The 14,458-nt window shown below is 35.8% G+C and overlaps 1 protein-coding gene across 2 annotated transcripts; it reads left to right on the top strand.

Moving 5' to 3' along the window:
• The first annotated feature begins 699 nt into the window (after positions 1 to 699).
• LOC103701305 (protein EI24 homolog) lies at positions 700 to 10,935 on the top strand. Of its 2 annotated transcripts, XM_008783318.3 has the most exons (11): positions 700 to 944; positions 1,056 to 1,121; positions 2,937 to 3,087; positions 4,106 to 4,158; positions 5,146 to 5,280; positions 5,407 to 5,470; positions 5,667 to 5,752; positions 5,885 to 5,967; positions 6,457 to 6,533; positions 8,075 to 8,190; positions 10,613 to 10,935. In XM_008783318.3, exons 1-11 carry the CDS (start codon positions 706 to 708, stop codon positions 10,656 to 10,658), a joined length of 1,116 nt encoding a protein of 371 aa, XP_008781540.2. In that variant the 5' UTR covers positions 700 to 705; the 3' UTR covers positions 10,659 to 10,935. The 2 variants fall into 2 exon arrangements, with proteins under 2 accessions (XP_008781540.2, XP_026658113.2); XM_026802312.2 differs by lacking the exons at positions 5,407 to 5,470; positions 5,667 to 5,752.
• The last annotated feature ends 3,523 nt before the right edge of the window (positions 10,936 to 14,458 follow it).

Below are 14,458 nucleotides of genomic sequence, written 5' to 3'. Positions count from 1 at the left end.
TTTGCTCCAGTCCACCGCGTCTGACCCGGTCCGACCAAAGCCGGTTCATTTGGTCCAGTCGACTTGAACTGCTTCCTTCATTACTTCGGCCCTGTTTGGAGGAGTTATTAGTAGTAGAGCTTTTGGAAGTAGAGCTGTCTGAAGCAGAGCGTTTATAAAAAACTGTTACATTTCTAAAGTGCTATGATACTTTAACATGTATTTGGTAACAAACTGAGAAAGTACTTTTGTGTGACAAAATTACCATAAAGGACATTACTAGTATTATACAACAGAGCATAATAAAATATAATATGTATTAATACATAAATATATAATATAATATAATATTAATGTAATGTAATATAATATTATTATAATATAGTACTATAACATTATGTATTATAGAATAATAATTTAATATAATATTAAATTATTTAACATAACATATAATATAATATTTATAGTATAATATAATAATAAATATATAAAATATTATAATTATTAGTGTAAATTAATTTTTCATCCTTCTAATGATCATTTATCTCTCTAACAAATTTTCTAGCTAGGTGATAAAATTGGTTAAATAATTACTAATATTTTTATTTATTTATTTATTTAGATCAACTTATTTGCTACTCATTCATTATTATTATTTATTTATTTATTTATTTATTATTTTATTTCATTGGACTATAGAAGGATCGGCCATGGGCGGTGGCCGGCATGGTGGCTGCCACCGTGCCTCTTCATGTTCTTTCAATTGAAAAAGACGGTTTAAAGATTGGACCTCTCCTCTTCCTCTTCGCCCAAGCCCAGAGCCTGAACCCGCTCGCTCGCCGGCGATCTTCCGGTTGCCGTACGATGGACGCTCTCGCATCGCAGGCGAAGCAGGCGGGCCGCCTCTGGCTCGCCGGATTCACAGAAGCGTGCTCTCTCCATCGTGTCGTCATCTTCTGCTTGAGGTTCCTGATTTCCTGTTGTTTTTCTCGGATCATTCTTCCTATACCTGCGATTTCTACCTTTATAATAATTATACTGACTCAATTCCGGTTTCTTCGATCTTCTTGGTTCAGTTCGAAGATGCTGTCAATCAGAACCGGCCAGTGCTTCCTCTTGAACGGATTCATTTTCTTGGGAAGGTGAAGATTAGGGTTTTGAATATTGTTCCCAGTTTCTTTTTTTTTTTTGGTAAATCGGCGGCTCACACATGACGAGCGTGAAGCTGGCCCACAAAATCAGAAAACAAAATGCTACGCAAGGACGAAGGCACAGCCTCGTGGCCTATCCAAAAAAAACCTCCCGAATGATGAGCCGCGAAGGAAGCAACCCAGTGAGCCGCGAAGGAAGCAACCCAGTCAGCCGCACCGTTTGCCTCCCGATATACGTGCGAGGCTTGGTAGGAGACAGTCTCCCCCAAAGCTCTACGGATATCGTGAAGCAGCGGCCGGTCCTCGGTTCCCAGTTTCTTTGAAAATTCGCTTAATTCTTAACTTAGTTGATGACGCGGCGGGAAAAAGGGTGAAGGGACGGTTTGATCATCGGGATTACATTTTGACGATTTACACACAAACGGAAGCAAACTGGATTGAAGAATCCATCATTTGGTGAAGAAATTCTCAAGCAAAAAATTTATTAACTTGTCAAATAGGCTGCCCCATACAATATATTCGACGTACATAAATAGAACATGATCCCTAACTCTAGTATGGATATTCGTACTCAAAACAGGACTAAGTAATAAGAAAATGTGCTAGAATCATTCTACTACGAATATAAAAATTTACTTATTGAAGTTTTTGCCCACAAATCTGCTAGCTACTGCGAATCTTAACATGGTCCAACTAGACATGGTACATGCTGGATGCACCCTGTGCCACATCAGTTGATATATGATCCTAAAATGATTGAATTCAAAGTTTAGGTGGAAGTGTGAGTGGGAATTTCGGTAGATTTGGAATGAAATAAAATAAAAAATCTGTTTTGGTTGTTGGGTTTGTCTTGTTTTGGTTATGAATCTGTGACAGATGAGGGAGAGCTATAGAAAATTAAGAAAGCGAGAGGTGAAGAGGAAGAGCTATAGAAATTAGATTGACTACAAACAGCAAATTTTTCATAACCAAAACATAAAACTTAACATCCCTACTTGATAGCTGCATAGATCGTTCTGATTTATCCAAGTTTATCAACCTTTTCATGTCTATCTTTCAACTAGCCTCAGTGCCATGATGTGGCTGTGCATTCACAGGCATGTTGTGTTTATATGTGTACATACCCATCATGCATTTTTGGTCAGAGAAATCATCATACATCGTTTGCTCTAATATTAAAAGTCTGATCCATTCAATCTATGTCGTCTGAGGCTTTATTTTATATATGCTCATTTACTTATTGGGTCATTCACAGATTACCTCTGTTGCTGTATTGGCCTAAATGTTTGATATTATGCCTCCACTGCTCCAGCCTGCTTGGGGCTAGTACTTTTGTCATTTGTGTTTAGAGTTTTTTTTCCTTATCAAAATAATTTTCTGTAATCTTTATCTAAAACTTTGACTATTTCTTTATTTCTTTCAACTTTATTATGGCACACAAGTTACATAATTTTTTAAGCATCTTAAAAGTGGTTATCTCTTTAGATTATTGAAGAAAACCTAACAGAAATGAAAACATTGGTTATCAAAGATGGTTTTCTTAGCACTGGTCAAATTCTTTCTTTCATTAAACTTCTTTTTTGGTTGTGAAACAATGGGCATTTGTCCCAACTCCCAAGCATTAATTTTCGTGATATCTATGTGCTATTTTATTTGCACTTGACAGCAATCTGATCTCGTGTTTCTTGTAGTTAATGGTTAACGAGTTATAGTCATACAGGGGGTTGAGCCGATACCTGTACAGCTACTTTGTTAATTTTTATGTGTTTGCGATTTATTTACTGTTAGCTTCTTTTTTCTGTGCAGTTTATTTACACTAAAGTCTGCAGTCATCCCAACCCTGATGTGGATATTACCTGATCAATGTGAAAAATTAAGTTCACAGAGTCTTTGCGACCATAAAGCAGCTTTAGCACTTTATTCCTTCTTACGTTTCATCCTTGTTCAGATTTTCTATGTAAGTGCTCTGCGGTATTTATCATTACTTCTAGTCAATAAATTAATTTTTATAGTGTGTAGTCCATTTGAAACACTTCCAGTAGGGGGAAGAGTGAAGGTGGTAGGGTGCTTTAATAGCAAGTGCAGTAACAAATTCAACTACCAGGGAAAGTATGGTTTGGGGTCTTCAAATTCTTCTCACTCTGTTCTTGAGTGGAATATTATGATGTATGTAGTCGAGGATATGCTCCTAGTTTTCCTATGCTTCTCAAAGGGACTCCCATGCCACACCATGCACTTTCTTATATTCTCTTCAACAACTATATCTATCTATTCCCTCAGAAGGTAGCTGTAGTAAGTGGGTGTCCTAAGAATTGCAAAGCTTTTAAGAAAACAATATGCACACCTCTTGGCCTGCTCAAGGCTGTAAAGTTGGTCAAAACATCATAAGTTGGTTAGAGGAAGTTCACCATTTTTTATATTCTAGTTATCTAAAATAATCATTCACCATTGCAGATACCATTAATTATTTTTGTGGAAAATTTTGGATTACCTTATACTAGAAAAGTTTACCTTTTAAATTTGAAGCTATTCTTGCCCTCATTAAGTCTGTAGAACATCTCCAACAAACTATATATATCCCTATGCATAATGAATATAAACTATTATTTTTAATTTTAATTTTTTAAAGATGGAATCCTAGACTCTCACTTTGGAATAAGAAATAAATAGCAAACTGAAGTTTGCACTGTCAGATCAGGTGTATAATCATCATTGAACTTCAACCTCCCCAAGAGTATTCATTCTTATTGTTGATAGTTTGCCTATGACCATATTGCTTTTAGTGTACGTGATTTTGAAAAATTTCTTGGTGATAGTTTAACATATCATCTCTCTATATCAATGCTATCCTTAGTTGTTTTTCTTTTCTTATGCTTTCTCTCTTTTCATATACATGTAATACATAAATGGCTTTAAAGTTTGCTTGTTGTTATCTTATATATTGACTTTGTCATCTACTTACCATTATTTTGCAGATTTTCTGGTTTTATCCTCTTTATGTTTTCAGCTTCATACTGTGCACCCTCTGGTAGGTACCTCACTGGTTTTATCCTCTTTATGTTTTCATATATCCTTAGTACTGCTTTTTTTTTGTACAGATCAGGTAATTATTATCATAGTAGGTGTTTTTTTGGTTGGAATGCATCTGGCAAGTTACTGGTAGAGACTCCTCTATAAAACTAGGAGGAGGATAGGAAAGAATGTGTGATAGAGCTATGAAGGGGAAAAAAAAATCAAAATCCGATATAATTTAAGGCAATCTATAAACCTAATTACATCATGATGAACACAAACATGGTGACCAAGCTGGGGTAGTAGGGGATAAAGTTTTGGAAGTGAAACTAGAAGGTTTGGATGGGCCAGCAGTACCCCTGGAGGTAGAAAGGTGTAGTGCCATTGACTCATGGTTTAGGAAGGAGAACACTTAAGAAGATAACAATTGAAGTAATAATGGGAAAACATGCTTGCTGTGATGTAGCATGACCTTGCACAGAAATGAGTGATGGAATAAATATATTACAATCAGACTAGAAGTGAATGACATAAGGCCTTTTGGTTGTCGCATTATCATTTCTCACTAAGTCTGTTTCCTTATGCATCGCTCATGATTGTCAATACTTTATACAAATTTATTGTTATTAATTTGTCCATTATTCAGCCTTTATTTTGTTTTTTTCCCAGCCAGGGGGGGTGGGGGTGGAACAGCCCTTGCCAATACTTGTAAATTCCCCAACCCTGATGAAGGTGAGGATGACCACTGATTTCTAGTACAATCACCAAGAAATAAGCTGGCACATTTTCATGACCACTGCTTCATTGTCCAATCGATTTGAAATTAATTACTGTGAAACTTTGTTTCCAATGATGCTTTGAGCGTGCCCAACTATCAAGATTATATGCTATTTTTCTCCAAAATATCAACTTGCATCACCATACATGCATTGAGTTGACTGGTCACTATTCCTTCATCTCCTTTGTTTAAATGTGCGCTTCATTACTGTTGGTCCTATACCAGGTACAATGACATCGCTAAGAATGCTTTTGATGTTCTGGGAAAACAAGGACCTTCCAATGCACAAATACCTAACAGAAATGATTTACCGGACTCTCAGAGTGTCAGACACATGGGCAGGCCAGGTGGATTTGAGCGGTAAGATTGCTAGCAAAGCTTTCTAGCTTCTACTATTCCATTAGTTTCTGCAAATTTCATCAAAATATGCATGATGTTTGTCATAGTATATTCAAAGGCCTCTTTCATGTTTTAATGATCAAATAGGGTCTTACTTGGAATTGGTGAACAGGTTTATTCGATCCTTCTGCTAAACATCTTCTTCATAGAGGTGCAGTGGTGCACTAGTTTCTATTTAATGCCTTATGTATTTCTTTATCTGATTATATGCTGCTTTTCCACATATTATTCATCTTGAAAGAAAAATTTTAGGCATTAACACGGCCAAGTTTTATCCCAACTTTTGCATATTGTGGATGTTATATCGATTATATTTACAACAAAAATCTTTATGTTCTATGATACAGATCTTTGCTATGGGGTTTATACCCTATATTGGCAAGGCAATCAATTTTCTGCTTCTTTCCTTGATGTATGCCTACTACTGTTTTGAGTACGTATCCAGTTTCCAGAAAACTCATGTACAAGTATTGTTGTTTTGAGTATGCGTCAGTCTTATGTGGTCTTGTGCAAGTCTGTAAAAATTGTGAGAAGACATAAATTCGTTTGCAATAAACATGTTCAGGTACAAATGGAATTTTTCTGAAAAGAGTTTAAATGAAAGGCTTGAGTTCTTCGAATCCAACTGGTCATTTTTTGCGGGATTTGGTATGATTTCTCTCACATAAGTTGGTTACTTCATGCATGATCTGTTGTATACTACATCATGCCTTTTATATTAATCAACATTAGGAAACAAAGAAATGCAAATGTGTATACTTAATAATGCTACTGTAAAAATATTTGTTCTTGCTGCTTTTATTATGAGATGCTTGGTTGTTATTCGGTAACTATGAGTTCCCTAGAAAACCAATTTCTTTATCTTACAATAAAGACTTGTTTGTGCACTTGAATGACATTCATTTTATATATCTTACAAACCGATGCGCAAAAAAGATTTTTCTAGTATTTATATACTTCTTTTTTTGATAAAACTTATGCTGTCTCTCCATATCATTAAACTTGTAATACTTGGTTTACTTTCACAGATTATATAGTAATGATCAATCTTCGTTAATTTTATTTCATCATGCTGGCTTTCTTGTTTATATGCTATTTGTGGATTTTGACATTAAAAGTTTCATTTTGACTTTTCAGGAAGCCCATGTGTTCTTCCAATTCTCTTTTTCTCTACACTTGTAAGCTATGGTATTATGGCCATGCTTTATCCGCTGGTATATCCTAAACTTTTTTGTTTTCTTGCCTTAGAGTTCAGTGAGAGATATTTCAAAGTGTTTCCTGTTCATGCATCTTTCTATGTTCACCATGTAGCTTTCGTTTTCATGCACCAATGAATACTAATTTGCATTATGTTTTCTGCCTAAATATAGACAAGACTTGCCAGTAAACTCTAATCTGACCTGACCCAGTCCTGAATCAGGTTTTATCTCATTAGGAGCTTTGGTAGGTAGTTCTTACAAGGTAGTTGTTACTTGCGATGTTGTAAAACCATTGGAAACATCGTTCAATTTGCTAGTTGTACCATTCTGGACATCAGGGGAACCGGCCTGTTCATTGACTAGCATTAGTGGCTTGGCACAAAGATTAAACAATCTAAAAAAAGAGTCATTTATAGTCAATAAAAGTTGACAAATTAGCTCGTGATCATTATTTTTGCATCTGTCTCATGTTTATATTTGATGCATGTCTGGTGCAATTCCTTGTTCTTGGTATGATTTTTTGAGTACTGCCATGTACCACTAGTTATCATTACTCGACTATTATGCGCCATGCTGTGTCACCACCTAGTTATTTTCCATTACAGTCTTTGGCTCATAAAGACATGATTCAATCATGTCGGGCAATTCAATGCTTCCTTTTTTGTTGTCTTTGTGATAACTTTTTCTTAACTGCCAACTTAGTTGAGCATGTACTGGTACAGCACAGCTCTTCTTGCATGTAATGATTGCAGGATTATCCAAAGTTCATTGAACTTGGATGAAAGGTCCATAAAGCACAGCCCCTGGTCCCAATTTTATCTAAAGTCAACTGCACCTCAGATTCATCTATTTAGTAGCAATTTCACTGGAATTATTTTTCAAAATCCTTCTGTGTAGTAGAGCCAATGATGCCAAAATTACTGTTAGGTGCTTTCATCTATCAATGTTTGATCAAAGCCTCATCAAATGACACTTTTGGATACTAAAGTAATTGCTCTTTTTCCTCATGTCTGTTCTTGACTATTTGTAATTATCCAACCCATGGGTTGCTAATTGCGCATCAGTGTTTTTAAAATGGCTAAGATGAACAATTTTGAAAATTAGTATAGACTATAGAGGGTGCATTTTTCTAAAATACTGATTGACATTCTCATTAGTTCATGCTTCAATGGCAGCATGGAAATTTAAATTTTATATGGCAACTCATCATGTGATGCTTATCTTTTTTGAATGAATTTGTGTGGTCTGATGGTTTTTAACCTATGTTAAGAGGTGATTCAAGTCTTGATCTTCCAGTTAATTCGCTTTAAGTTGTTTCTACATTTAAGAAGTCACTTAAATTGATATTCTTGTTTGAACTCCCCATTCTCTCCTGGTACGTTCTCTAATGAAAGGGTTTGAGCACTTTATTATTGTGCATTTAATTAGTTCTAGAAGTTTTCTTTATTCTGTCCTTTGTAAATAAGCCCAATTAGGTGTCTAGATCCACAACTTTTGCTCAATTGTTTTTTTATTATCATATCTCATACTGTCAATTGAGCAAAGCAGTTCTCTAGTTTGTTTTGACAGCAGCAGGCACTCAATCTGAGGAAGTTATTGATTTTATAAAAGGTTCATGGGGGGGAGGTGGACCAAGAAAGCTTCGATTATTTTATGCTGCAGACAAAGTATCGTAAGTGATCATAAATCAAACTACCTCTTGCTTATTTAACTTATCACGTTGTTTGCATGGTTTGTGGGTAGAATAAGTTAATCTCAAGATTCCTAGGCATCATACCATATGTTATGGTTTTCATGCTTCACCACCTAAACATCATGCACTGTTATTTCTTGCTTATCGAAGAATGGCATTGAGATCAGCAGTTTAATTTCTTGCATTTGTTTTTTTATCTTTGTTTAATTATAGTTGAATCTTACAAGTCACCCAAATATCAGTTTTCTCAGCACAAGAATGCTTGCTCTAGGAAATGTTAAACAGTGGATACAACTAAATGACTAACAGTACTTGTGAACTTCTTAAAATCCAGTCTATGCTGACATACATTTGAGAAATGCCGTTGTCCTGTGAGGTTCCTTGACAATTCCAATGTCCATTTATGTTTTCTTTGCCAAAGATAACTCTGGATTGTTGTTGGATCTTAATCATGTTTCTTCATCTTTCTACTTTAACACTCTCCTCCCAACCCGCCCAACTCAAACCTCTCTCTCCAGCCATTTCTGTTGCAAATGGGCTTGTTGAGTGTTGTTAGAAGTTTGGCATTCAGTAAATCATTGGTTTTTTCGGCTCGTTGGCTGGGAGATTACTGAGATTGCAGGAATAATGAGGGCATTAGTGCTATAGGAACCTGTTAAAAAAATGAGAGGAACGTCGAAGAACTTCCTAATCATCTTAACTATATTTATATATTTTTTTTCTCTATTAAATTTTAACCACTAAGGTGTTCTCTATTTAATCAATTATTTGCTCTTGGGATTCTCAGTGTTGTATTTGACTCGGTATGTCTTGCCATTGCTACCATTATCTGGTGAGGAACCATCCAAGATTTTTATGACTTAAAAGTAAATTTCTTCAAGTTTAGCTCTTACAAATGCATGAATAAACTTAACAACACAGCATATTTGATTAAGTTCTCACTCATTAACAACGAATTTTTTCACACCAAATAGCTAGTGTGAGAACTAGCCCTAAACTGTGTGGAATGGAGGAAAAGGATTCATGTAGCCGATCCCTACTTGTTTGGGATAAAGGCTTAGTTAAGTTGAAATATTAGTGTGAGAACGATGTTGTATCATATGGTGGCACCGAAAATAATGATATAATTTTTGTTGTCCACTTGGGATTGGGTGTTTTTGCTTGCATACTTCTCATGAATGGAAAACGTCAGTTTTTCCAACAAATTGTGTGTTCCCTTGATGAAGCTCAAGTGTTCTCAAAGAAAGGTGTTTCCTTTTTTGCCTTGCATTTTTTTGGGGGGGGTATAAAATATGATCGTAATATCTTAATAATAGGTAAAAACTGGATTAATGTTGATATTCTATACAAGACTAGTGGAAGTTGTAGAATTTTTTTTTGAGGAATGTTTGATCAGTCTTGAGTTAGAACCTCAACATCCATGTGTGTTTACATGACGATATATTTGAGAATTGACCAAATCATGATGATGTTACCAGAACATCTATGGTTCATTCTTTTTCTTTTCAAATCTGGTTAGATGCTATGTCTAGGATGAGACAAAATGCAAATTTTGGTGCTGGAACACATCAGTATTTATTTTTATTACTTAGATGACATTCTGAAACCATGAAATGATCCATGCAATAACATAAAAAACCTATCAACACATTAATACGATAAAGAGATCTAGCATAGATTGTACCAAGGTGTAGGTTATCATCATTATGCATAAGATATTGTGTAAGTTTTAAACTTATGTTTAGTAATTGAACACCGAACATATTATTAACTTCAGCAAAAAGGGTGAACTTAGTTGCTCAATAGAAGGTCGAGTTGGTGATTGTTTGCTAGAAGTACCAGCAACTTATAGGCAGTACCATGTTTAGATCTTGTCCTGTTTTTACTATACATTTCATGTAAGGTGATAGAACCAAAACTGGCATAATAACCAATATCTTCTGGTGGAACTTGAATAAGTCCAGCCAAGGTGTTAATATCTGATATTTAGTCAAGACTGATTAGGAATGCAACTAAAATATGTCAACTATCATTCATCTGCTAAATACTAGCATTTTCCTTTCCTTTTCTAATTAAACTTATTAGCATGAGCACTTTTTTTTGTCAACAAAAATCCAGAGAAAGGAATTGTGTGATCATATCCACCTTATCTTTGAACTAAAAGGTTATCTTTAGTACTAATCAATTTGGTTTGGTGCTCTGTAAGGGGCAGTCCAGAAGTCTGATGTAGAAGTTGCTACATGCTGGTGTATTGTAGTAATGTAATGTCGTGAACTTCTTTTTTTTCATTGCTAGCATCAGTCTCTTAGTTCTAAAATCTTTGGCTCTCTTCCTATTCACATGATTAGCCACGTTAATATTTCAGAAAATGGCATAATCTAATGTCTTTTCTTTGCCACAGGATGCTGGTATTGCAATTGTTCCCTAAAGTGAGCAAAGAACATTGACTAATTATGGAAGCCACAGGAAGTCGTCCTATTCTATCATACTTTTCTTTTTTCTTTGAGAAATTTGATGATCACAGTAGGAGTCAAACCCACCTATGCACACTGCTTGTAGAAGTGCTGTGGTTTCACCTCCTTGTACAGGAACTGAAGGAGAACGATGCTGGTTGATGCTGTTAAGCTCCTATTGGAAATCACTGCAATTGTAAGTAGGTAGAATTTATTGATGCTTGTTAAATTTTATTTAATCAATTGATGAAGGAAACTTCATTCGCTGCAATCCTGTACTCTTGCATATGTTGTTTTTTCATCCATTTTAAGATATGTAATCTTTTTATATTTCTTTGTTGGTTTGGTCCTCATGGTTATGGTTTAAAGATAATTTGAAGGGCTGATATAGTGCACTTTGGTAGTAACTCTGTTCCGAGCCATCCCCTGAGCTTGCTACTCTTCACCTTATACTGCTCAAATATTTTCTTCAAGATATAGTTTTAGCAAATGGAAATGTTTCGCTCAGCTGCTGCTCAATGAAAATTGTCTCTCTATACCATTTCCTCAAAAAAAATTACCTCATATCATCACTAAATTGGTTCCATTTTTCCCTTTATATTCGAAGAAAAAAAAAGATCTCAATGACTGACATCTTTCCTGTATGATAAGTATTTGTGTGAACAGTTAAGATGAAGGAACCGGTCCTTCAAAAACGTTAAAAAAAAATAGAAGAGAAGGTATCTTTAATTTTAAAGCGGAAGTCTGGACGTTAGGACTGGCAGGTCAACTACCCCACGCATGGACATGACTGGGGAAGTGAAAATCACCAATAGCAATTTCCGTCAGACCTGCCATAAGATGCATGAAGACTCCCTTCAGATATGGACCTACGGCAAGCCCTAGGTCTGACATACTTGGTATATAACGATTTGGGAAGATGATTCTTCTGGACTCCCTAGCCTATTTTGATGCAATCAATGAACATTTTTTTTTTGGTAAAAATCAATGTACATTTTTTCGCTTGTTAACAACAGATATAGTCAAATATGAGACCAGGGTCTCCTAGCTACTCTTTTGATTGGATTGAAATTTTTATTGGATTCATGGACTGAGCTGGTATAACCAATAAAATTATAAGATTATAGACTAGATTAGATATATATTTATAAATATCTAGAAATAGCTTTGAAGTGGGCAGGCCCGAATCTTATAGAGAGGAAAAAAAAATTCTAGCCTAAAGCTATTCTTGGATATTTATAAATAGAGGCCTAGCCCACTTTATAATTCTATAATCTTATTGGTTATGCTGGCCTAATCCATAAATTCGATAAGATTTTCAGCCCAATTATCTAAACAGGTCCTAAAGAGTCTTTTAGCTTAAGCAAAAGATATAGCTCTATCGAAAAGAATTTATTCTTTTGTTTATACTCAGTGCTTTGCTTTCAATCATCTTTAGTCATGGACTGAAAAAGGTGTTTTATATTGCATTCAATATAAAACACCTTATAGTATTGATTCTGGTTACCACGGAATGCCCGTAGCATATTAAATTCTAAATTTTTTAGTTTTGAGTAAAAAATAGAGTTTTGTGAGCGCAAAAAAAAAGCCGATCAAAAGCCTACTAGATCCTACTCATAATACTAATTTTCAAAATCTAATATATTCTTTTATTTTTTTCAATTTTTATCCAAAATAAAAAAATATACTCATCTTTTTTTTCAATACTCATGATACTCATGAAAGCTCACCTTCCACTCTCTCCACCTCCTCCTTCTCACCGCCTCTCTTTTATCTTCTCCATCTAGATTCTCTCGTCTTGAAACAAAGTGTTAAAAAACATGTTGGATTTCCTTCTCTCTCAGTTATTGAGGCCTCCAATCATTCAGAACCCAGCGGTTCCAGGCAACTTGGCCCGGTAAGGATCTATTCATACCACGAACATTCCAGTTTGTGATTGGTACGGCACTATTCTATACGATATTGCATTCCTTACTTTAGATATCCTAGACACCCCATGAGCTCATCTTTTAGCACATATTTAATATTGCCTCCTTACCTCCATCTCGACGCATAAAAGGGCGCCTTAGCCCTTTTTCGCCGATTAAGTGGTATCTTAGCTCCTTTAAACGGGCATTACCCCAAATCTTTAAAGAACTTTTAGGGTGAAAGGCTGGTCGAAAGCCCCCGTTCCTTTAATCCCATGTGAGGAGTATATTTCCCTAAAGAAAAGCATTCCGAAAAGCCTTAATTAAAGTAAAGGGGGAGGAGAAAAGAAGAGAAGAAAGCGATAGCAAAGGAATGTAACGCCCCCATGTACCACTACCAGCATATATGCTTTTGTCTCCCACCTATTCCCAAAATACACTTATTTTAAGTACATATAAATAGTCCTATACTTTGTACTAACATTTCTGGAGCCAGCATCTTGCTCAGGAGGGAAAGCTTTATAAGGTTCAATATAAAGCTGAAACGCCACATCAAAATCAATCTTATGACGTCTGTAAGCTTGGGATGCTGACATTCTCATCCTTTATCTGTCTCTTGAACACCTGAGATAACAAGTATGAAAAAGAAAGCTCAACAAACAAAATGTATTAAGTTGTAGGGGAAAACTTATATTTTCTTATTCAAAATGTATAAAAATTAGAAACAAAATGAGAAACCAGAGAAGCTTGGCTGATGGGAAGAAAAGTCCGCTTCCTCTTTTCCTTTCCCCTTCTCTCTCTTTATTTCCTTCAATTTACCCTCGAAATTCCTCCTTTCCTTCTTCTATTTCTCTCTTCAGTTTGGATATCTGCTACTGGTTGATTTCGTTGGAGAAAGATGTGAGGTTCTCAGAATTCATGAGATCACATAAAAAACTCACATCACCAAGGAGTCATTATAACAGTTTTCCTATAAACTTAGCAGCCAAACTTATCTCAAACTTTAAATCCCAGCCAAATTCCGTTGAAGGCGAAAATTATAGGGGGAGTTTTTGGGGGTGGGGGAGAACAATTGAGCTATAGAAAATCTAATTGAAACCTAAGCACTTGGGGGGAAGGTCTGCCCATGCCTTACATTCTAACCATTTCCTATTAGTTTGCTTAATTTATAGACATCTGGCCTTCACCCGTGACAGGTCCGACGGATCCGAAACAATAAATTCCTCTTATCTCAGCATCCATTCATATAAAAATACAAAAAAGAATCATATATGTAATCCTACATTATTAAATGAATGAGAGAGGAGCCATGCGAGAACACTACTAAGAGTCCGCATCTATTTATTCATTCCTCTCTATTTGTCATCTCTATCTTTCCCTTTGGATTCTACTTTTTTTAACAAAACTTTATTCATCTTTTATCCAGAGTTTCAATCAATTAGACTCTTTTAAGCCTATCTCTCCAGAAGCTCCAGTGAGAGAAAGAGACCCAAATTATTGAGAACCAGAGAAGGACAAATAGAGGCCATCATGGGGACCTGAGATAGTCTCCGCCTTTGTCGTGCGCCCGGAAATAGTGACGTTGTTTCGGACGTATATTGCGATCTCACCGACTCTGGTTTCGTTTTTAGCACGGGCTCGACGGATTGAGAGCGACTTATGGGGCCGGCTTCTCCCACAGAGAGACTCAACCGAGCTCAAGTAAGCTGGTGGAACCAAGGCCCCCCTTCTTCTCCTAGGAGGCAACAAGGTTATTTATTTCTGGATATGTACGAATATGGGATCGCTCCCTGGTGACGCATGCTTTACTTCATTTTCTACATTTAGAGCAAGGAGTCAAAGCCAGATCTTTCAAAAGAATGGATGCAAGAAAGATTAGTTTGATGG

Source organism: Phoenix dactylifera, chromosome 14, assembly GCF_009389715.1.
Source record: "Phoenix dactylifera cultivar Barhee BC4 chromosome 14, palm_55x_up_171113_PBpolish2nd_filt_p, whole genome shotgun sequence".
NCBI lineage: Eukaryota > Viridiplantae > Streptophyta > Magnoliopsida > Arecales > Arecaceae > Phoenix > Phoenix dactylifera.
This window is presented reverse-complemented; position numbering and strand designations above follow the sequence as displayed.